We start from the raw sequence: 22,203 nt of genomic DNA, 5'->3' as shown, positions 1-22,203 counted from the left end.
AGCATATTACATAATGAGTAAAAATTCAAAACAGTGGGTACAATGTCCTAATAATATGTAAACATACTGTAATATACAATCTCAGCAGACTTTATACCACATACTGTATATGTATATATAGTTATGGTAAAAGGTTAGCGCGCCCCAGCTCTAACCACCAAATAAACACAAGCTAGTAATCACGCATTGTAGGCGCACCGACTAGTACGGAGGAAAGTGAATATCAATTGGAAACCGCGTAGAGGAAGCCCATTTCCGTTATACTGCGTGTCGGTATGTGACAGCGCCGTCCTCCCCATGGATTACACAGCATCCCTGCGGCCCCGTCCTTCTCTCCCATCATCATCCCAGGACAGACACTCCCCTCACTCCGCCATCCACTACCTGCTGTATGACAGCGTTATCCGGCTGCAGAAGGTTAGCCAGGATGGTCTCTAGTACGTTCGCCATGATGGTAGTGAGAGCGCCGCCCTGGTTACGCGGATCCAAGCGCCCGGCTGTCCCGTCCCCCTGAGCCAGCAGTAACCCGGCAGCTGCGGTTGCTAACTGTCTCCTCTTCTCCACGTGGGTGTCAGACAGAGTAAGACTGTGCAGGAGCGCCACCTGCTGGGCAGGAGGAGCCTAAACACTATTGCCGCTGGACTTCATTCAGTGGTAAATCTGTGTACTGTGTATTGTAAACTATCTGTGCTGTAGTTATATTTAGAACAGACAGTGGCGGATTCAGGGGGTGCACCCGGTGCTGTCATTTTATTTTGTAGCTGAGGACCAGGGCTTTCCAACGAGCCCAGCCCCGTGTCTCTAGGCCCCCAGGAACCGGAGACATCGCCTGGCAAAGCTGTAACGTTTTTCCCCCCCATAGAATAATATGGGACCCATCAATTCCGACGGCTGCCAGTTCCCCCCCCCTGGCATCACAGAAGCTTGTGGCTGATCCCATTCAATTCCAAATCGCTGGGCCTTCAATATGATACCAGGCTGGTCCATATCGGTCAATCAGTTCCAGAGATATTGCATGTAAACCAATATTTTTATTTTTGAAATGTAATTTCATGGCTGTTCATGTTATTTGAGGGCAGATTACTCTGGAACCAAACGTTCCAGTTTCACTGGACCAAAATCATTCAAAGCCCACTCAAAAGTTTGTCAATATGATACTTGTCTCATGTAAATGGGTCAGTTGGTTCCGAAGATATAGCCGGTTAAATGAGATAACTGGTTAAATTGTGGAGGGGGGGGTTTTCTCTCCCCCCTCACACCAGAAAATGCAGCGACTAGGCTGGTGTAAAAGGGGCCAACCTGGGAATGCATTTTCTGTTGTGAAAGGGGTATTATTTCAAATAGCCGTAACCTGCAGTGCTCTGAATACAGCCAGGCTCTGCCACTTTCAGTGGCTATCACTTCAGCTTGGTGGCAGCTGTCCCCATTTACAGCGAGCATTTATTCCCCCTTGGCAATGAGCATGTAATCCCACATGGCAGTGAGCATGGAACCTCTGGCAATGAGCATGGAACCCTTGGCAATGAGCATGTAGATAAGCAGTACTTATGTAGCATATTTTTTAATAGGCATTATGGTGTTTGGCATAATACATAATGGTGTGTAACTTAACGTGTAATGGACATTATGGTGTAAATGTTTAATGCGCGCGTTTGGTGCACAATGTCCCTGTTTATGAAGCGTATTGTGAATTTTGGCTTAATCTCTGTGGCATTATGTGAATTCTGTCTCAATCCGTGTGGCATTATGTGAATTTTGGCTTAATCCGTGTGGCATTATGTAAATTTTGGCTCATTCCGTGTGGCATTATGTGAATTTTGGCTCAATCCGTGTGGCATCATGTGAATTTTGGCTCAATCCGTGTGGCATTATGTGAATTTTGACACAATCCGTGTGGCATTATGTGAATTTTGACACAATCCATGTGGCATTATGTGAATTTTGGCTCAATCCATTTGCATTATGTGAATTTTGGCTCAATCCGTGTGTTATTATGTAAATTTTGGCTCAATCCGTGTATCATTATGTGAATTTTGACACAATCCATGTGGCATTATGTGAATATTGGCTCAATCCATTTGGCATTATGTGAATTTTGGCTCATTCCATGTGTTATTATGTAAATTTTGTCTAAATCCATGTGGCATTATGTGAATTTTGGCTCATTCCATTTGGCATCATGTGTAAGGGGCAAGTATAATGGGGTCTAGTATTTTGTTGCATAATCTGTAGAAGTTGTATATGGTGTTGTACACTACACTCAAGAACAAGCCCCCTGTTGAGTGGCCACACCCCCTTTTCCAGAGCGCGCCTTTGGCACGCGTACAACTACGTCCTTCGCTTCTGTCGCCATGGTGGGCCTGCGTACTTTAAATGCCAGGGCCTATTTTTAATCCCATTCCCACCCTCTCTCTGCCACTCTCTTAGCATGTACACTGGCACCACTAAAACCACCCCTCCCCCACATAAACCCTCTTTTATCATGGTGCCCCCCCTGTCATTTTATGCTGGATCCGCCCGAGAACAGATGTAACAAAATGAAGCATGTGTAATAACACAAATGCAAGAATGGTTTAAAGATCTCCCTACGCCTGGGTGGGCAACAATGGAACACGATAACTGTGTGGGATTTTCACCAAAAGGTCTTCTATGGGTCCCACAATTAATGAGACCAAGTAGGCTGCAGCTTCTACCTACCTGTCATGACCGCAGGACGTCAGCGGCACTTACCGGTCCGGGTCCGATGGCGGGGTCTTCGCTCCCTCCTCGTTGGTACCGGCCGGGGGAGGGCTGCTGTTCCGTCCAGCCGGCCGCGTCTGTCTCCTCCTGCCTAGCTTCTGCAGGCGTCATGTGGGTGGTGTCCTGTCTCCTAAGGAGTGCAGCCATCTTCCTGTAGCCATCCAATGGCTTTCACCGGACCTCCCTGCTCCTCCAATCAGGAACATGCCCTGGAGATTTAATCCCTCACCTGAGATCTGGCGGGCGCCAGTGCTTCGCTATCTTATCCCTAGGAGGTATCCTTCGACCTGTGCTCCAGTTGTTTCTGAGCTTCCCAGTGTTAACCTTCACCTGCTCCTGTGTGCTTCCAAGTACCTGCACCAGTGTTCACCTACACCTGTGTGCTTCCAAGTACCTGCACCAGTGTTCACCTACACCTGTGTGCTTCCAAGTACCTGCACCAGTGTTCACCTACACCTGTGTGCTTCCAAGTACCTGCACCAGAGTTCACCTATACCTGTGTGCTCCCAAGTACCTGCACCAGCATTCACCTATACCTGTGTGCTCCCAAGTGCCGGCACCAGCGTTCATCTACACCTGTGTGCTTCCAAGTACCTGCACCACCATTCACCTACACCTGTGTGCTTTCAAGTACCTGCACCAGCGTTCCCCTACACCTGTGTGCTTTCAAGTATCTGCACCAGCGTTCACGTGCACCTGTTTTTCCAGGCACCTGTGCTTCCAGGCACCTGTGCTCCTGTGGTCCTACTCCGTGCTTCCAGGCACCTGTGCTCCAGTGTCTTCTACTCCGCGCTTCCAGGCACCTGTGCTCCAGTGGTCCTACTCCGTGCTTCCAGGCACCTGTGCTCCAGTGTCTTCTACTCCGCGCTTCCAGGCACCTGTGCTCCAGTGGTCCTACTCCGTGCTTCCAGGCACCTGTGCTCCCGTGGTCCTACTCCATGCTTCCAGGCACCTGTGCTCCTACTCCGTGCTTCCAGGCACCTGTGCTCCCGTGGTCCTACTCCATGCTTCCAGGCACCTGTGCTCTAGTGTCTTCTACTCAGTGCTTCCAGGCATCTGTGCTCCAGTGTCTTCTACTCCGCGCTTCCAGGCACCTGTGCCCCAGTGTCTTCTACTCCGCGCTTCCAGGCACCTGTGCCCCAGTGTCTTCTACTCCGCGCTTCCAGGCACCTGTGCCCCAGTGTCTTCTACTCCGTGCTTCCAGGCACCTGTGCTCCCGTGGTCCTACTCCATGCTTCCAGGCACCTGTGCTCTAGATTCTTCTACTCAGTGCTTCCAGGCATCTGTGCTCCAGTGTCTTCTACTCCGTGCTTCCAGGCACCTGTGCTCCAGTGTCTTCTACTCCGTGCTTCCAGGCACCTGTGCTCCAGTGTCTTCTACTCCATGCTTCCAAGCACCTGTGCTCCAGTCGTCCTACTCCGTGCTTCCTGGCACCTGTGCTCCCGTGGTCCTACTCGGTGCTTCCAGGCACCTGTGCTCCCGTGGTCCTACTCCGTGCTTCCAGGAACCTGTGCTCTTGTGTCTTCTACTCCGTGCTTCCAGGCTACTGTGCTCCGGTGTTTACTACTCCGTGCTTCCAGGCACCTGTGCTCCGGTGTCTTCTACTCCGTGCTTCCAGGCACCTGTGCTCCGGTGTCTTCTACTCCGTGCTTCCAGGCACCTGTGCTCCAGTGTCTTCTACTCCGTGCTTCCAGGCACCTGTGCTCCAGTGTCTTCTACTCCGTGCTTCCAGGCACCTGTGCTCCAGTGTCTTCTACTCCGTGCTTCCAGGCACCTGTGCCCCAGTGTCTTCTACTCCGTGCTTCCAGGCACCTGTGCCCCAGTGTCTTCTACTCCGTGCTTCCAGGCACCTGTGCTCCAATGTCTTCTACTCCCTGCTTCCAGGCACCTGTGCTCCAGTGTCTTCTACTCCGTGCTTCCAGGCACCTGTAATCCAGTGACTATTACCTCATACTTCCAGGTACATGTGGATGCATTGACTTCTATGAGAAGGAATTATATTAGGTCTGCCTCCTTCTGTCCCCCAGTCAGCCTGTTAGCTCCTGATCAGCAGACGGACTCACAAAACCTGCGAGTCCTGACACTACCATTATAGATACATTAAAAGTTTGGGACAAAAGATCCCTCTACTAATTCTTCCTGCATTAAACATACCTTTAAAAATGCTAAAAATCCTTGAGGGAGGAGACTGATATCGTTTACGGAGCTGCAGACCCGTTTTGATTTGCCTGGCACAGATTTTCTACAATATATGCAAATACAATATTGGATATGGAGAGCGAAGGGCACATCAGAGATATTGGGCTACGCACCATCCGCTCTCTTAGCCCAAATGAATAAGATTGGAACAAGGGGATGTATCTCCTACTGGTATAAATTTTTAATAGACATGTCTCACCCTTAAGTCCTCAGCCCAAAAAAAGTGGTAAAGGGACATAGGCCTCCAGATATCCGATAAACGGTTTGAAGCAATCTATACCACTTCTTTTAATATGTCAGAAATGCTATAACCACTCAGAAATGCAGGTTAAATTAATAAATAGGATATATTTGACTCCCGACAAACTACATTTATTTTGGCCTTCATGCTCACTGTTTTGCTGGAGGGAGTGTGGAGAGGTGGGGAACATTTACCATGTGTTTTGCATACCTCCCAACAGTCCCGATTTTATCGGGACAGTCCCGATTGTCAGGGCCTGTCCCGATGTCCCACCCGCTGTGTGGGGGGGCTGTTGGGAGTCCCCCCGTCAGCTGCTAAACAGCGGGGAATAAACGCTGTGCGCATGCACACAGCGTCTATTCCCGCAGCCAGGGGGCTGGGGGCATGGCTAGAGGCTCACAGAGCCTCTAGGTCATGCCCCCATAGCGGCAAAATGGGGGTGTGGCCTCACGGGGAGCCGCGAGTATAGGCCACGCCCCCAAATTAGGCCACACACCCCCCCCCCCCCCCGAAAATTTCGGCACACCTTCGGCGCGCAGCAGCAGCGTCCCGCCGGCAGAGGTACCAAAGTTGGGGGGTATGGTTTTGGCTCTGTCCAAAGATACAACAATATTGGAGAGAGGTCTTTGTGCTTATTAGCAAAGTATTGGAAATACCAGTGGACACCTCTACTCAAGTGGCTCTTTTAAACATATATCCGATGGAAATGTCAGTGAACCAACAGTATGTGGTGGGACATATTTGTATTGCAGCACGAGCGGCTCTGGCTCAATGCTGGAAGCAGGCTACTCTCCCCCCTATTCAGAAGGTGATATTTAAGATATGTTACAGAAGAGTAGGGAAGGATCTAGATCTATATATAAAATCAGAATAGATTGGATCTCTAGCAATCCAATTTAATTGAAGTGGATGTACCTGTCTGAATAAGAGGGGAACATAGCGTGCAATAGGATGTAGGAAGTGTGTGTGTGGAATATGGACAATAGAATCTCCATGAATATATAGGAATGAAAAGCTAATGTAAAATAATAAAGAACGTGTATCAAACATTTTTAAGGTTCCCTCCTGGAATGTACCCTTTCCTTACCCTCCCCTATATCCCCATCCCTTTTATATTCTGTATCCCCTTAACTTAACTTGTCTTGTTTGGTGTTTTTTTTCTTCCCTTTTTAAGGACTTGTATATTTGGAAAAAATTAATAAAGAAATAATGGTTAAAAATAAAATTACCTGTTTTAACACTCAGGGGGATATTCATTTACCAGCGACTAATTGCAGTGCTTTATCAATTCAATGTCGGACTGAACCTCGCAGTTCCTGAGCTGCAACCTAACGACCATAAGAAAACTGCAAAATTGGGCATTCAAGCATGAAGCGCACACACACACACACACACACACACACACACTACATCGGTTTTTCGGCTGATCGACCTATTTACCACAAATCATTCACAATTGCGAATGATCGCTATCCAATGCACTCTCCCGCGGATCTTTAGCTGGATCCTTTAATCTTAAGGTCCCCATACATTAGGCCTGTTTTACAGATGTTGTGCAGCTCATTCAGCTGGGGGCTGGCAATAGAATCACCAGCTGCCAGCCCCCGCTAGCCGCCGGAAGGGGGCTCATGTGCCCTGTTCCGACTGAGCTCTCTGCCGACTCCCCGTCGATCCCCGCTGCCCCATCCTTGGACCCCCCCTAACCCTGCCTGTCTCCCTGAAGAAGACCGTAGGGCTTCCATTGTGCATCCCCGTCAGATGGAGCACCTCTCCACCAGCGGAGAGGATCTGGCGAGCACTGGAACTGTATGAGAGGTGCTCTATCTGTATCTGGCAGCTCCCTGGGCCTGGGAGAGCTCACTTATGATTAGGCATTTGATTTTTTTTACATGTACTAAGGGCCTGATTCTGGTTCATTTGCAAAAGCAAATTATCTCTCTAATGGACAAAACCATGGACCTTATTCTAGTTCACTCTTTTTGACAAAATCCTTCTTAGATGGACAAAACCATGTGCAGAGAGAATTAGATTTGGGTGAGTTATTTTGTTTCTGTGCAGGGTAAATACTGGCTGCTTTATTTTTACACTGCAATATAGATCTCACTTTGAAGTAAATCCCCACCCAAATCTAATTCTCTCTGCACAAGTAACATCTTCCCCACCTGCAGTGCACATGGTTCTGCCCATACACGGAGCCGTTCGCCGGCATCCGTTCTGTACTATGCGATGCGTGCTCCCGCGCATCACATAGTACGGTACAAAAAGTATGTGCTGCACATACTTTTAGTACTAGGTACACATCGTATCGGATCGCAGTGCATGCACAAGGGATGCGATCCGATCCGATGTGTGCTGTTTAAGTCCCAAACGGATCCGTTAAACGGACCGTGTATGGGCAGCTTAAGATGGATTTTGTCAGAAAGAGTGAACTAGAATAAGGCCCCATGTGCATTGCAGGTGGGCAGATGTAATGTGCAAAGAGAGTTAGATTTGGGTGGGGTTTTTACTTCAGAATCAGAATCAACTTTATTGGCCATGTATACTTGCACATACTAGGAATTTGACTTGGATTGCTGTGCAGTGCAACAGCCAGTTAGTTACAGTTAAACAGTGACAGACATGTGAACACACTTCAAACTGATATACTTCATGTATATTGCAGTGTAAAAATAAAGCAGCAAGTATTTTCCCTGCACAGAAACAAAATAACTCCCACAAATCTTACTCTCTCTGCACATGTTACATCTGCCCACCTGCAGTACACATGGTTTTGTACATTAGAGTGGGAGAATTTGCTTTTGCAAGTGAACCAGAATCAGGCCCCAAATCACATGCCAATAATCATATGTCAAATCGGGGGGAGCAGAAGGTGGAGGGTGGAGGGACCAAGGGAGGCAGGCTGCAGGAGAGCTCTCTCAGCCAATCAGAGGTTGCCTATTCAATTTTACTTTTTTATTATTTGCCTGCCTGATTTCCTCAACCGTCTCTCTGAGTACACCCCTGAATCGGATGCGATAGATCATGGGTGCTAAAAAGCAGAACGTATGATTTCTGGATCTAATGTGCACGGGAAAGCGCATTGTATCGGAAGTCATACACATGCGATTTTGCCCGATCGGAAATTGGGCCCCTTCACCTGCTGCAAGGAAGATCAGAAGATGCAGCTAAAGACCTGTGGGACTCAGGGCTTTATTCTAGTTCACTCTTTCTGACAAATTCCTTCTTAGATGGACAAAACCATGTGCACTGCAGGTGGGGCAGATGTAACTTGTGCAGAGAGAATTAGATTTGGGTGAGTTATTGTTGTTTCTGTACATGGTAAACACTGGCTGCTTTATTTTTACACTGCAATATAGATCTCACTTTGAAGTAAAACCCCACACAAATCTAATTCTCTCTGCACAAGTAACATCTGCCCCACCTGCAGTGCACATGGTTTTGTCAATCTAAGAAGGATTTTGTCAGAAAGAGTGAACTAGAATATGGCCCTCAGGTATTCGGGTCTTCGTGCGTTCAGGTATTTGTGAGTTGGGGGTGCTCAGTTGCCTGGGTGCGTTTGGATGCTCGGATATTTGGGCACATGGGTGCGGTTGGGTATTTGTAAGTTGGTGCTCTCGGGCACCATTTTCACGCTATCGGGTGCTCAGGGACTCAGGTGCATTTGCGCACTCGGGTACACTCGATCGCTCATGGATTGAGATGTACTGGTGCGTTTCGGGTGCTCGGATATTCAGGCACTTGGCAGCGTTTGTGCGGCTTGGGATTTGGGAGCTAGTGCGTTCAGCACTCATGGACTCAGGTGTTCTGGCACGTTCGCGTGCTTGAGCACTCAGGGATTCAGGTGTTCGATGCATTCAAATGCTCAGTAGAGTTTGGGTGCTTGGGGTCATTCTCACTTGGGCGCGTTCAGCCACATTCACGCAATTGGGCGAGTTCGGGTGGTCATGGATTCAGGTACATTCATGCCCTCGGGTGTTTTGGCGCATTTGGGTGTTCAGACATGTTCATGCGCAGACATTCGGGTGTTTGGGTGTGTTTATGCGCTTGGGAAAGTTCAGGCACTCATGGATTCGGGTGTTTGGGCACTTGGGTGCGTTAGCATGGTTGGGTATTTGGGAGATTGTGTGCTCTGGCGCTTAGGTGTTTGGGCACGTACCCGCACTCAGGCGAGTTTGGGCACTCAGCGATTCAGGTGCGTGTTGCCGCATTCACAGTATCACATAGTCGGGTGCTCAGGGATTCGGGTGTTTTCACACATTGGGTGGTCATGCATGTTTGGACGCGCTCGGGCACTCATGGATTTGGGTGATTGAGCACATTTGCATGCTCGGTAGAGTTTGGTTGCATTCGCACGCTTGGGTATTCGGGCACGCTTAAGGGCTCAAGAATTGGGGCGCTCGGTTGTGTTTGGGCGCTCAAGTGTTTGGGTGTTCGTGCTTCTAGGTGAGCGATGGGGGAGCAGCGGGGGAGCAGTCAACTGTGTAAGTGGCGTGACAACAGCGCACACCTACATGTCAGTGCCATGTGCCAGCAGCACAGCTCAGTCCGGAAAATTTCTGGGCATACCATCGAAGGGATTCAAATTTTTATGGAATCTTAAGATAAATCTTTGGCATGAAATCTTTTGTCCATGACTGACGGGGAGTTTAAGGGAAATCCTAAGATCACAGATCTTTCTACTGTGTGTGGGCCCTTTGAGGATTTTTACACAATGGAACGCCTCAGCTAATTCAATAATTCACCCAAGAATACTTCCCCCCTTTGGGAGGACTGTCTACCCACGGGCAGCAGTGTTACTTGAAAAAATATTTGCACTATTTCATACATTAACTAGTTCATACATTAACGTCCACATGGACTCTGATTGGGAATGGTAAGAAATGACCATGAAGTGAACCACGCAATGACACACACTACACTAATTATGTGGTCCACATGCTCAGTGACACAAAAAAAAAACATGAAAAAAATCATGTCAACCTTTTATTTACAATGTCTTATATTATTTATTTAGTTTCTTATATAGCGCAGCATATTTTGTTGCGCTTTACAATTGGAAACTTGTCTGTCCACCTTGTTCATGCCTATCTAGACACTGTAGACCTTTTATTCTTGTAATATAAATAACAAATAATCATAAATTTAAGTGCATATTTTAAATCTTAAATAAAAGGTAAATTGAACCAATAAACTCTGTTATCCAATCTATCCAATTCCTGTAGAGGTACAGTGGTGAACTACTGTAGGTATGTTTTCTCATTGCAATGCATGGCATTTCAAAACCATTGATTTGTACGGTAGGCGTAAGCCTCTTAATGACTGATCGTCCTTGACTTCCCAATTACTAATTTTCAGATGTGTACTTTGTCTGCTTTACATACCAAAAACAATTGTGTTTCATACCCTCCAACAGCAAAATGACCCCCATTCCATTAGGTACAAAATGCTCTGCTCCTGGACTGTCCCCTTGATGTAGGTTTGCCATTGCCTGTGTTACATACATTTAGGGGCCCACTTATTAAGGATTGCATATACAATCCGATCTGGGAATAACCAGCGAATAAAGACGCTGGATTTTATCGCACAGAGGTCTGGCCGTATGAGCGCTACGCTCCGTGAACATACACATCATCCACAGTTGATGGAGGGAGTTGTTAACAACATGTGGATATACAGACAAGGGAGCCGATTGGTTAATGAGGACCATACTTCCACCCTCTTGTCGGCAAATGTGTGTAAGCACTTGCCAATGCTGGCACCTTGCCAAGTCCTCCCGGCTGAGGATATCAACATTGGCGGGTATCAGCAAGTGTGTACAGATCTTTAAATGCTTCTTTGATAACTCCTTCTTAGGTTCCACTGCCACAGACACGATAGATTAAGACTTGCCAGTAATATCCTACACTAATCAATAATGATGACAGTGTTGTCGGGATGCAGAAGACTACCGTAGTCAGAATGGTTTCTAGTACGTTTGTCATGATGGTAATGACAACACTATCCTGATCCCACTGCTGCAGACACACTGTAGCTTACATGCCAGTATTTTTATATCCTACACCAGGGGTGGCCAAACCTGTCCTCAAGATCTACCAACGGTGCATGTTTTCCAGGCAACCTGTGGATCTATAGTAGGAATTAATGCAGCTGGTTTTAAAATGTGACAGTTAGTAATGACTGCAGCTGTGCACCAGCTAGGTAACCTGGAAAACGTGGACCGTTGGTAGATCTCGAGGACCGGTTTGGCCACCCCTGTGACCAGATGTAACCTGACCTTTTGTACATTCTGCCTACCAGTAATCGTTTCTCTATAACGAAGGACAAAGGCAACTCCTTTACAGTATGTGATTGCCTGGCCAATCGGTATGGGCGCATATTTTATTTTACATATACTTATTCTTTCAAATCATATCAATTATTGTATATTACAGTATGTATTCTTTAGGATAGTACAATTTCTCACGTAACAGTGTGAATATCTCAATTCAATTTCTTGTACGAAAATATATTTGATTGTGTAGGTGATTGCTGCGGAGATTTCTGAACATTTGTTTTATTCAAGGCTGCCTGTATACATCTTTGTTAAATGTACCTGTTTACCTGTTGATACAATAGTCATACACGTATCAATGCTTATGTAGAGATTAGCGTTTTTGTCTCTGCAGGTGGGTATGGGTCCTAGGGTCAACAAGAAAAATGTCAACTTGCATTAGGTCGACATTCATCAAACTTGACACCACTGTTCACCTTCCCCATGTCAACCTAATGACCCTGTTAACCTAACTCCATGTCGCTCTTCTGGTGTCGAGCTTGATGCATGTCAACATTCAGTGGTCTTTCCAATGCATGTCAATTTTCCACTTGTCGACCTAGTGACCATATACCCTGCAGACATGGTTAACAGCGGAGATATGCATAGCTCAAAGGTCATTGGGTCAACCAAATTAAGGTCGACATACATTGGGTCAACCACTGAAGGTCAACACAGGCAAAAGGTCAACATGCCTAAGGTCAACAGGGCCAAACAGTTGACACACGCATTAGGTCGACATTGGATAGGTCGACGTGGGTTTTTCATGGGCTTTTTGTCCCGATTGTCGACATGGACACCACGTCCCCACACATAGCTCGCCATGCTTCGGCACACTATTTTATTCTACCATACCTAATGGATGGTAAGGCATGAACTACCGCTTGTCAGCAAAAAAGCTGTGAAAAACCCATGTTGAGGTTTTGACTTTCAACCTTAGGCATTTCAACCCTGTTTCTATGTCGGCCTTCAGTGGTCGACCTTTATGGTGTTGACCAAACAACCGTATAGCAGCTGAAACTGCTATATTAGTTGTTCTAGCAAAAAGGTTTACAGGTTAAATGCACACAATGGCAGACAACAGCATATCGAAGTTCCCCATAACCACATGAGCTCAGATAGCAAAAAGTGAAGGCCAAACAGGCGACCATGTTTGGTTCCTATGTGGGAACAAGACAGATAATGCAGAAATAGGACAATATTATGTCTAAAGGCATATGTGGCCAATTAGGACTGCACATGTACAAAACTGGATTTATAAAATAAAAAAAGCTATACATATGACAAGAAAAAGTAGGCGAGAAGAGCAGTTGGGTAAGAGAAGAAAACAAAGAAAGAAGGTCAGAAGTATTGTACCATATGTATGAAGTATTGCTTTACAGCAGGGGTTCCCAAACTTTTTGAATCATGGCACCCTAAAGTATCAGAGTATGTTTCACGGCACCCCTAGGCCAAAAGTTGGTTACTAATTCAGGGAAAAATATTAAATAAGTTGTGATTTAAATTTTTCCTTAGGTCCAGTTATGTGGTGAGAAACATTAGTCACTTCTGTTTACCTACATATTCTTAATTGGAAGCCACAAGCACTGATTCTGCCTATTTCATTGGCCATACATAATTTGAATTGGTTCTAGACCACCAACCTGAGGCACCCCTGCAAGTGCTCCAAGGCACCCCAGGGAGCCTAGGCGCACAGTTTGGGAACCACTGGTTTACAGTATTCCTGTTATTTTGTAAATGTAGTCTTTCTTTTAGAAGTATTCACTACTGCTGTTATAACAATTATTTTGTATTTGTCTGCATTGGTAATACATGCATACGATTATGCGGTCTTTAAGATAAAGCACTGTCGTTCATGTTTAGTCTGTCTTGGAGTAGAATTATTTCAATGTTTTCCATTGCAAGCAAAGGTTGTAGTATGAGAATTAGCAGCATTTCACTGTAAACTATTGTCCCTGCAATCACTGGAGCATATAAACAAACAAGGATAGGACAACAATGAAAGGCATGACTAAGGAAGGCAGTTACTGTAAATCTTTCACCAATCGGCTGATTCACACCCCAACACAGGGGCTTCTTTGCGCTCGCCCCCTTTCGGAGCACCGGCAGTCAGGAGGCACATACGTCAGAGGAGGTACATACCAAACCCATTTTGACTACATGCACTTGAGATTCTGACTATGTGCAATTTGGCCTATAACGATATACACAGTAAGTACCATAGTCAAAATTGCGTTGCTCTCAGGTATCGCAAGCAGTGCAAACAAAGTGCACTAACTTTTCTCACGATTTTGAATATATAGTCAAAAGCATAAGCTAAAATTGCACCGTGTGTGCTCATTAACTCTCAATCTGGGGGTAATTATAGTTCATCTGCAGTATACACACATAAGACATGGCCAGGAATGACGCTCCGGAAGCTTTACATACACTGTTGCGCTTCTTACCAGGGCTTTAGATGATTTCTTGTTTGTTTTATTGTATAAAGCACTGCAGCCTTCTATCTTGTTTAACTCTGCTCAATAAAAGCACTATATTACACATAGTCTGTAGCATATTTGTACTTTCACATAATAAGCTTTTTTCTCCTAAAACACGTAATGCTATTTTTAAGTTGGATTGTCATTACTAAAGAGAGGTTTAAAATCACAATGTCCTCTATCGATTTTTACTCTTTTCAATAATAAATGACATTAGGGAGTAATCACACACAACTTCTAGGTATAAGTTTATAGTACAACAGCTATAAGGTCTATTTATTTGTGAAGCAACTTGTTTCATTCAGGTGTATATTTTCAGTATCTATTAGTGATTTACTCTTCAAATACTGCAGGTCTACTTACCAGTTTCCCTTGCAGTTTTGTTTTCTAGAAATGAAGACACACTGCTCTACTAAAGATCCGTACACACTGGGCGATTATGCCCAGCATGTATGGACAGCAATTTGAGCGACTTTCAGCTTAAAGTCGCCCAGTGTGTATAGGCCTTTAGACCTTAATATAAACAGCTCTTCTGAATTCCAGGTTCAATGGTTCAGTAATACTATAACAAACACATACACAAAAGCAACTACAGTTCTGTTAAAAAGAACCACTAACCCTGAAAGCTTTCATATAGACCATTTGAATGTTTTGGTAAATGTTTTTTTTTTTATTTTGTAAAAAGGAAACCAAAAGATATAAATATATTTGTACAGAAGTCCGGTAGAGTGCAGGAGACTGTCTGACAGAAAGTAGTCCACAAAGCGCCCAGGAGACCATCTTACAATCATGACAGGTTAAAGATACCAGTAAACCACCCTAACACACTGTACAGGCAAGAGTGAGTGCAGACTCTGCCATACAGCAGAAAACATAGGAGACAAGGATTGGTTTCGTATAAAAGGCAATCTAGCATTCCTATATGTCCAAGAATGAGATTGCTAGACAGAGCACAAGATCTGCAGCTGCAACAACAGCTCAAATAATGAGTGGAAGGCAAAGGGAGAAACCTTTACAGATAGATAAAACCAGCAATTGGAGAGAGATAGACATACGTGGCGACACTGACAGCAAAGTGAAACTGATGCATATTAAATCATGTAAAGGTCTGTGCAATTTCCAGATTTCCTTGCAACTCAAATCTCTCACTCCATAAGCCAAAGGTTATTTTCCTTGTCCAATATAATCCCTCATGTGGATCTTCCTCCCATCTCCACATTTTGGTTATTTTTCTACCTGAATTTGCCACCCTTCGGTTATATAAAGTCCAGCTGTCTGATCTTCTGTTCCCAGTTCATTAAGCTTCATGTAGCTTTTCAGCACTACAATCCTTCAAATCTTGTTAAAATATCTCAGTCCATCTTGAAATTGACATATATATACCTAATGAATCGAAGTGATGCTATGAAGCTGACTGTTCCAAGCATGAGGAAGAAGACATATGCAGTAAGAAAAGAATACCCAAAGAACTCTACAGTTTGAACGACCCCAGACATGTTAGAACGACGCCAGTAGTAGAAGACAGAGTAAAGAAATATAAAAGCTCCAGTGGATCCTGTGCTCAGAACTGAACGCCACCACCAGCGATAATCTTCACCCGATAGCTGGAAGTAGGTCAGTGCCACGGAAATGCAGGCACCAACACTTAGCAGTATTGCAAATACAATAAACAGAATTCCATACAGCGTGTACTGCTCTCTTCCCCAGACAGTAGCAAAAATGTAATACAGCTCCACAGAAATTGCACTGTAAAGAGAAAAACAGTTAGTAAAAGGCACAGGACAATGGAAGCTGCAATGCAGAATGAGGACAGTTACAGTACTAAAGCACAAGGAGGTGGGAAAATAAAAAATAACTAAAAAGGGGGAAACAAAATACAGTAAATTTCCCAAAAAAAAAAAAAAAAAAAAAGAGCAAGCAAATATCAGAAACATTAGGCCTGATTCAGGTTCATTCGCACATATGTTTTGCTAATGAACAAAACCATGTGCACTGCAGGTGAGGCAGATGTAACATGTGCAGAGAGAGTTACCTTTGTGTGAGTTATTTTGTTTCTGTGCAGGGTAAACACTGGATGCTTTATTTTTACACTGCAATTTAGATATCAGTTTAAAGTACACACCCCAGCCCAAATCTAACTCTCTCCGCAAATGTTACATCTGCCCCACCTGCAGTGCACATGGTTATGTCCATTAGCAAACCAAATGTGCTTTGCAAATGAACCTGAATCACCCCATAGTGAAGGGCAGTATGCAAGGAGTAACATCACAGAAAATTAGGTAAAACCACAACAACTTGTGAGAGATATAGTAGAGAAAAGGAGACAAAATGCACAAATACCTGAATGGTAGGAATCCACCAATTGCCATGTGGATGGGAGCGGACTTATACCAGGGTTGACGAGGAATTTCTCGGGCAATGTTCTTAGTTCTACATGGAGCCTCAAAGTATCCTGCGCTATTTTTACCAAAAATACCTCCGATTACAGTCAGCGGAAATCCAACCAATAGCCAGACAGTGAGGAGGAGGAGGATGGTGGTTGCTGGAAGAGCTTGAGTTGAACCATTGGCCCAATGAACTGAATTGACCACACTCCAGGTTAGGAAGAATGGTGCTGAGTACAAAAACAGGAGAGTGATTATGAGGTAGGATCAAGTATGCACATAGTAAAAAAAAAAAAATACATAAAAAAATAATTCAACATTTAACCAAGCATTAAAATTCACAATTTGGAATAGGATTATTTAGAATAGATATGGATTGCAGACAGAGTAATACAATGATTTTAAATGAATTCATTTCAAATACAGTATAGTAGGGAGTCCACTACCTGAGAATAGGCTAGTAGTCAGTACAATGTTCCACACCCAACGATCTCCACCCATCTGCCGATAAAAATTACTAGACACATAGCCGGAAACACAACAAGTGAGTGCATACAGTAGGATTGCTGCTGAATTGATAGCACCATGTCTGTGAACATTAAACAGGCCCAGAAGAACCATGACTATAATACCTAAGGAGAGAGAATAGGACAACATAAATAAACCATTAATAACGCATAACACAAAACAGAAAGTGAAATGCACATATAAGTAAAAGAGCGTACGCAGAGTTTTATCTTTACCTGTCCCTAGTGCCAGAAATTGGGAGCCTACACCAAGAATTGCACAAAGTAAACTTCGATATGGTGGAAAACGGAAAACGTCGGTGTGAATAATCTTCCACCCATTATCTCCCTGTTCCATGTCATCTGTTCCTTCCTCATCTAAATTGTAACGTGCCATGTCACTCTTAAGAACACGCATGAGTATGATGACCACAAATCCCAGAAGCAAGAAAACCAGCACCATGGAATTAATGATGGAGAGCCAATGAATCTCCAAACTTTTCGGAAAGAAGCTGGAGTCTCTGAGTCGGTCACCGCGACGTTCATATGTCACAGTGGTTGGAAACCAGCGTACACTGTATGTGTGAGTCAAACTGAGAGGCTCTGCAACGTCATCCAAACTAAATGGTTTCACATCTCGGACGCTGACATTAGCAAAAATAATACGGTCCTCATTATATTCAATGTTGAAGTCCAGATGAGACCACAAGCCGATTTTATGCGTATGTGGTAGGAATCCACTTTCCTCCATGTAGCCCACAAATCCACGAATTGGTATATCATCAAGTACAAACTCAAAATAATAGAGTTCCTCAATGGCTTCGCGCAGTTCCTCTACCTTAAAGAAAAAAAGAAATATGCTGTGTAGCTAGCCAAGATGGCATTACATTTTTTAGACAAATAGAAGTGCTCTTAAATGCAAGCATAATGATTTTATTAGCAGACTCACACATTGTAAACTTGCTATATGGTCTAACTATACTCAGTAGCTATGCACACGTGTAAGAGTTTAGTATATATGAATGACTCAACATTATATTTTAGAATATGTTGAAATAGCAAAAACCCTTTAAATAAAAGATCAATGTTGTATCTTAACCCTGGATCAGTGTGTAGTGGATGACCGACTTACAGGTACATCAGTAGTCCCATTGTCCAGGAACCACATCATTAAGCCTGTGCCAAGCCTGTGTTGCAATTCCATTTTTGCACAAAATCAACATTTGTGTTGTGGATAGTATCCACAATTACAGTCACAAATACAACCCTACCTAAATTTTAAAACCACAGGTTTTTTTTTTTCTTTCTTCCGATTAAGCTAACAGGTATACAGAATGCGAACGATTAATCCACCATATTAATTTATTTGCTGAAAAAACTTGTTAAAAATTAAACAAAGAAATACATTTACCTAAAAAAAAACATCTTTTTTTTTTTGTTTCAGCAAATGGATATCTGATAATTCTGAAAGATTCAAGAGTTAAAACGGGCCAAATCTGACTAGTGGATGAGGTCTGAAATGGTCTGCAAATCTGCTGACACTAGTCATCTAGAGCCCCTATTGATCTGTGAAACTAGCATGTTGAAAAATCTGATCCCCATCAATTTGGTGAGAATCTGTGAATCCTATACATTGCAGATTTATTTGCACAATTATCTAAAAAACACCAATATGCCCCAAGTGATTGCTGATTTATGGGGTAATCTAGCATATCACAATTTCAAAAGAGATTAAAAAAAAAAAAACATTTACCTGATTGACTGACAGTTTCAACTCACAAAGAGTTTGTCTTTCCATATTAACTCGATATGAGAACTTGTACAGGGACTCTGCCATTCGGTCTCCATCCAGGACCTCTCCCAAGGTCAGGCTCTTGTGGCGGATTTGTGCGGGGGCACACACTGGCAGCTGATAGTAGTGATAGGTTTCTTGTGGATTGTGGTACGGCCCCACTTTATTCACATAGAGCATCACTGGATCATTTTGCTTGTACTGAACGCCCCCAGCTAATGTTGATGGTACATAAAGCCACACACAAAGGAGGGCGAAAGAGTGCAAGAGACACATGTCTGGAAAAGGAGGAAAAAATAATAATTGTATAATCAGCTTTGTATTTCCAATAGAGGCGTGTCTGCGGTATTAATTTAAACCAGAAATAATGCACTATGTTCTAATGGGGTCCCTTGAAAATATTTACAGACAAGTTTGTGAATATTCTTCAAAATGGTGGAAATATAAGATATAACTTCCAAACCTGGATAGCAAAAAGTGATTTGGCTCAGGAATGGACATTGCATTTCAATGGTTTGATACCAGCGAGTCTCCTGCGATGTTGGTGTTTTTACCATTTGATGACAGCTACCATCAGATGATGTGGAAGCTATAGTTTAACAATGAATGACCGTTGCTAACAGTTATTTAACAGCGAGAACAGCCGCAGGTTGTTTGTGTGCATGCAGAAACATGGTGACATCACAGTATTTATTTTAGATCATATGTTGTGATAATGGAAGCCCTGCATATGTACATCCATAATTTGGGGTATATATGCCGTGCTTTTGTAGCTAATGGACATAGCAAGATTTCCATCATGCATTATAGAAGAGCCTGACAGATTCCTACTGTTAAGCTACAAGGAAGGGGAGGCGGGGACACAGTGCTGCCAATTTACTTTTGTAGACTGCCAGGAATGGAAACTTACTGAGGTGTCACCGCGGGTGACGGGGCGCCAGTGTTGGGGTAACAGCGGATACAGCCTTATTGTAGGAGGATTCCCGGGTTGCCAGCGCAGCTCGGTCTGGGGAGGGGGGGGTCACTGTGGAGTATGCACGGTGAGTGATCACTTCCTCATTGCTGTCCCTGGTGACCCCTGTGTTGTGCAGCGCCCGGTTGCTGGGCACACAGCGGTGATCCTGCACAGCACCGGACCGCCCACCCGTGCCGCAAACGCTGCCGCCCACCTCCTGCCCGCTCACTCTACGTCTCCGGGTTAGTTCCTGGGTCCTGACAGCAGCAACAGCAACAGCGGCTGCTGGGGGGCCTCCGCTCGAGTCCCGTGACGTCACCCGTGCCTGTAACACCAAGTGCACACAAAGTCGCCGCCACATCCCTGTAAGCACCCCGACACCCACCGCCTGTGCCGCATCTGCACCGTGCTGCCCCTAGCCACCCGTACCTGTTACTGTCACCCGCTGCCGCTTCCCTGGCACAAGGCTGCTGAGCGCAGGGGTCCTTCAGGCATTGCGCTAAACACCCTGAACACGTCAGCAGTCCGGGGATTGGGCAGTGAGGCACTGGGTGGGTTGAGGCGGCACTGGGTACTGTTGCTGCTATGTCACCAGGGGGAGCGGGTGCTGGACGGGGTCCCGACAGTCGGGGTTCCAACAGTCATTTACCCGACTGTCAAATCTCCGACAGACGGGTTCCCAACGGCCACCGGCTCTTCTCCCTCTTGGGGGTCCACGACCCCCATAGGGCGGTATTCAATGAGCCTGATTCGCCAGGTTTTTATGGCGAATTTCTGTCAAAAACGGTGAATCACCCTATTCAATGACCACATGGCGAATACATTTGAAGGTTTTTTTCGCCATGATTCACCGAGTAGCAATCGCTATCTTTTTATGGCGAAGTGGAATGTGAACTAAATAAAGTGTTTTGTTTTTTACATTTGGTGTCAAAAAATCAGGAATTTTATTCTGAGGAGGGGCATGCTATTTTTATTCATGTGCTGTAAGCACATGAATATATATTTAATTTTAAAAATAATATTATTTTTTTTTTTATTATTTTTTTACACAGCAGCCAGCAGGGGGCGCCGGAGCCGAGCCGCTCATTACATATTCATATATTCACTGCACGATCATTACGATCATGTGTAGTGAATATACGCTCCACTCGCTGCCCCTGACTCGTTGAATACCGGAGCCCGCCGGCTCCGGAACGTGGCGAATGTGCAGCGAATCCAAAAAAGGATTCGCTGCACCTCGCAGGTATTCACATTGAATACCGCCCACAGAGGGAAAATAGAAAAGGTTGCGAGCGTAGCGAGGTGTCACCTCGCCAGCGTAGTGAAACACCGTGCCTGCACCGCAGCGAGCCCCCAAGGTGTTTTGTTGTGCTTGCCCTGGGAGTCCGGGCAGTCGGATCCTGACGTCGGCACCCTATACCACACCCCGGGTGGGGGTCCCGGGATCCAGACAGTCATTTACCCGACTGGCAAAACTCCGAAAGATGGGTTCCCGATGACCACCATCTATTCTCCCCCTTGGGGGTCCACAACCCCCATAGAGGGAGAATAGATGGCGAGCGTAGCGAGCCACCGTGCCCACAGCGTGGCGAGTGCAACGAGCCCGCAAGCGGCTTTGTTGCGCTCGCCATGCTGTCTGAGTTTGGGCAGTGGGGCTAATTGCTCTCAGGATCCCGACTGTCGGTACCGTATACCACATGCCGGGGGAGCTGCTGTTGCTTCTGAGTGGTTATTATGCGTAAGTTTAGTACTGAATTGCTCCTCCTGCCTCGGTAAGGACTGTAGAACATTATGGGCCTGATGCACGGAAGGGCAGAAACGGCGCAAATTCGGAAAGTTTCATATACTTTCAATGGACAGTTGGAGACCCAGAAACTCGGTATAAAGGGCTTGATTCATACCTGATCGCTGAGCTGCGAATCTTCGGAGCTCAGCAATCAGGTAAATGCTGCCCTCACACACTTATTCTCTCCCCTGTGCAAGGCTGCAAATTTGTTTGCAGTCATGCATACAGGGGGAAATCAATTCACCATTGAATCGATTTCCACTATTGCAGTTCTGAGTAAACTTCAATGGCCGTGGTGAGGAGGCCGCTGACAGCCGGGGAACAGGTGGTACGCCCCAGACAGGTGCCTACTTGCTGTCAATCACACAGCGTGTGGCCAATAATCACAAGCATTTGGCGCCTATGATAGCACACAGGGTCCTCTGATAATCGCCAGGACGACAGCCCTGCAATCACAGCTGAATAGGACCCAAAGCCCTTTTTGGCTGGGGCAGGCCATAAAAAAAACAGTACTGTAACGGCCAAAAAAGGTACAGTTGGAGGGCATGGTGATGCTTGGTCGCAAGTCAAACATTGGCACTTTGTTAATAAAATGCCAGTACGCCAATTGGCACCTTTCTCGGCATATGCATTGCGCTGTGTGCTAGAGTTTATGTCCAAAGTTGCAGCTGTTATCCCCAGCACGGATTCAGTATGAAATCCCGGCGGTCGGGATCCCGGCGTTCAAAATCCCGACAAGGGGGGGACGTGGATCGCCCCCCCCCCCTTGCGGGCTCGCTGTGCTCGCCACGCAGCGGGCCCGGTGCCTCGC

The 22,203-nt window shown here is 45.4% G+C and overlaps 2 protein-coding genes across 4 annotated transcripts in view; both read right to left on the bottom strand.

Moving 5' to 3' along the window:
* IPO4 (importin 4) overlaps window positions 1-586 on the bottom strand; it is an 87,527-nt gene extending 86,941 nt beyond the window's left edge. The window contains exon 1 of one of the 2 annotated variants that reach the window (XM_083188023.1): window positions 385-586. In XM_083188023.1, coding sequence (XP_083044149.1) covers window positions 385-450 — 66 coding nt within the window. In that variant the 5' untranslated portion in view covers window positions 451-586. The remainder of the gene's footprint in view (window positions 1-384) is intronic. The other variant, XM_083188032.1, reaches the window with a different exon arrangement.
* Window positions 587-14,616: 14,030 nt separating this feature from the next.
* TM9SF1 (transmembrane 9 superfamily member 1) lies at window positions 14,617-20,151 on the bottom strand. Of its 2 annotated transcripts, none has more exons than XM_083187991.1 (6): window positions 20,036-20,151; window positions 18,613-18,929; window positions 17,097-17,697; window positions 16,800-16,985; window positions 16,310-16,583; window positions 14,617-15,715 (listed from the first exon to the last, which is right to left on the bottom strand). In XM_083187991.1, the coding sequence occupies exons 2-6, from the start codon at window positions 18,925-18,927 to the stop codon at window positions 15,322-15,324; spliced, it is 1,770 nt and encodes a 589-aa protein (XP_083044117.1). In that variant the 5' UTR covers window positions 18,928-18,929; window positions 20,036-20,151; the 3' UTR covers window positions 14,617-15,321. The 2 variants fall into 2 exon arrangements, with proteins under 2 accessions (XP_083044117.1, XP_083044109.1); XM_083187983.1 differs by lacking the exon at window positions 20,036-20,151 and adding an exon at window positions 19,562-19,936.
* Between the last annotated feature and the right edge of the window lie 2,052 nt (window positions 20,152-22,203).

The sequence above is a fragment of the Crinia signifera genome, chromosome 1, assembly GCF_055691185.1.
Source record: "Crinia signifera chromosome 1, ASM5569118v1, whole genome shotgun sequence".
NCBI lineage: Eukaryota > Metazoa > Chordata > Amphibia > Anura > Myobatrachidae > Crinia > Crinia signifera.
Note: the sequence above shows the minus strand (reverse complement) of the source record. Positions and strands in the feature narration are given on the sequence as shown.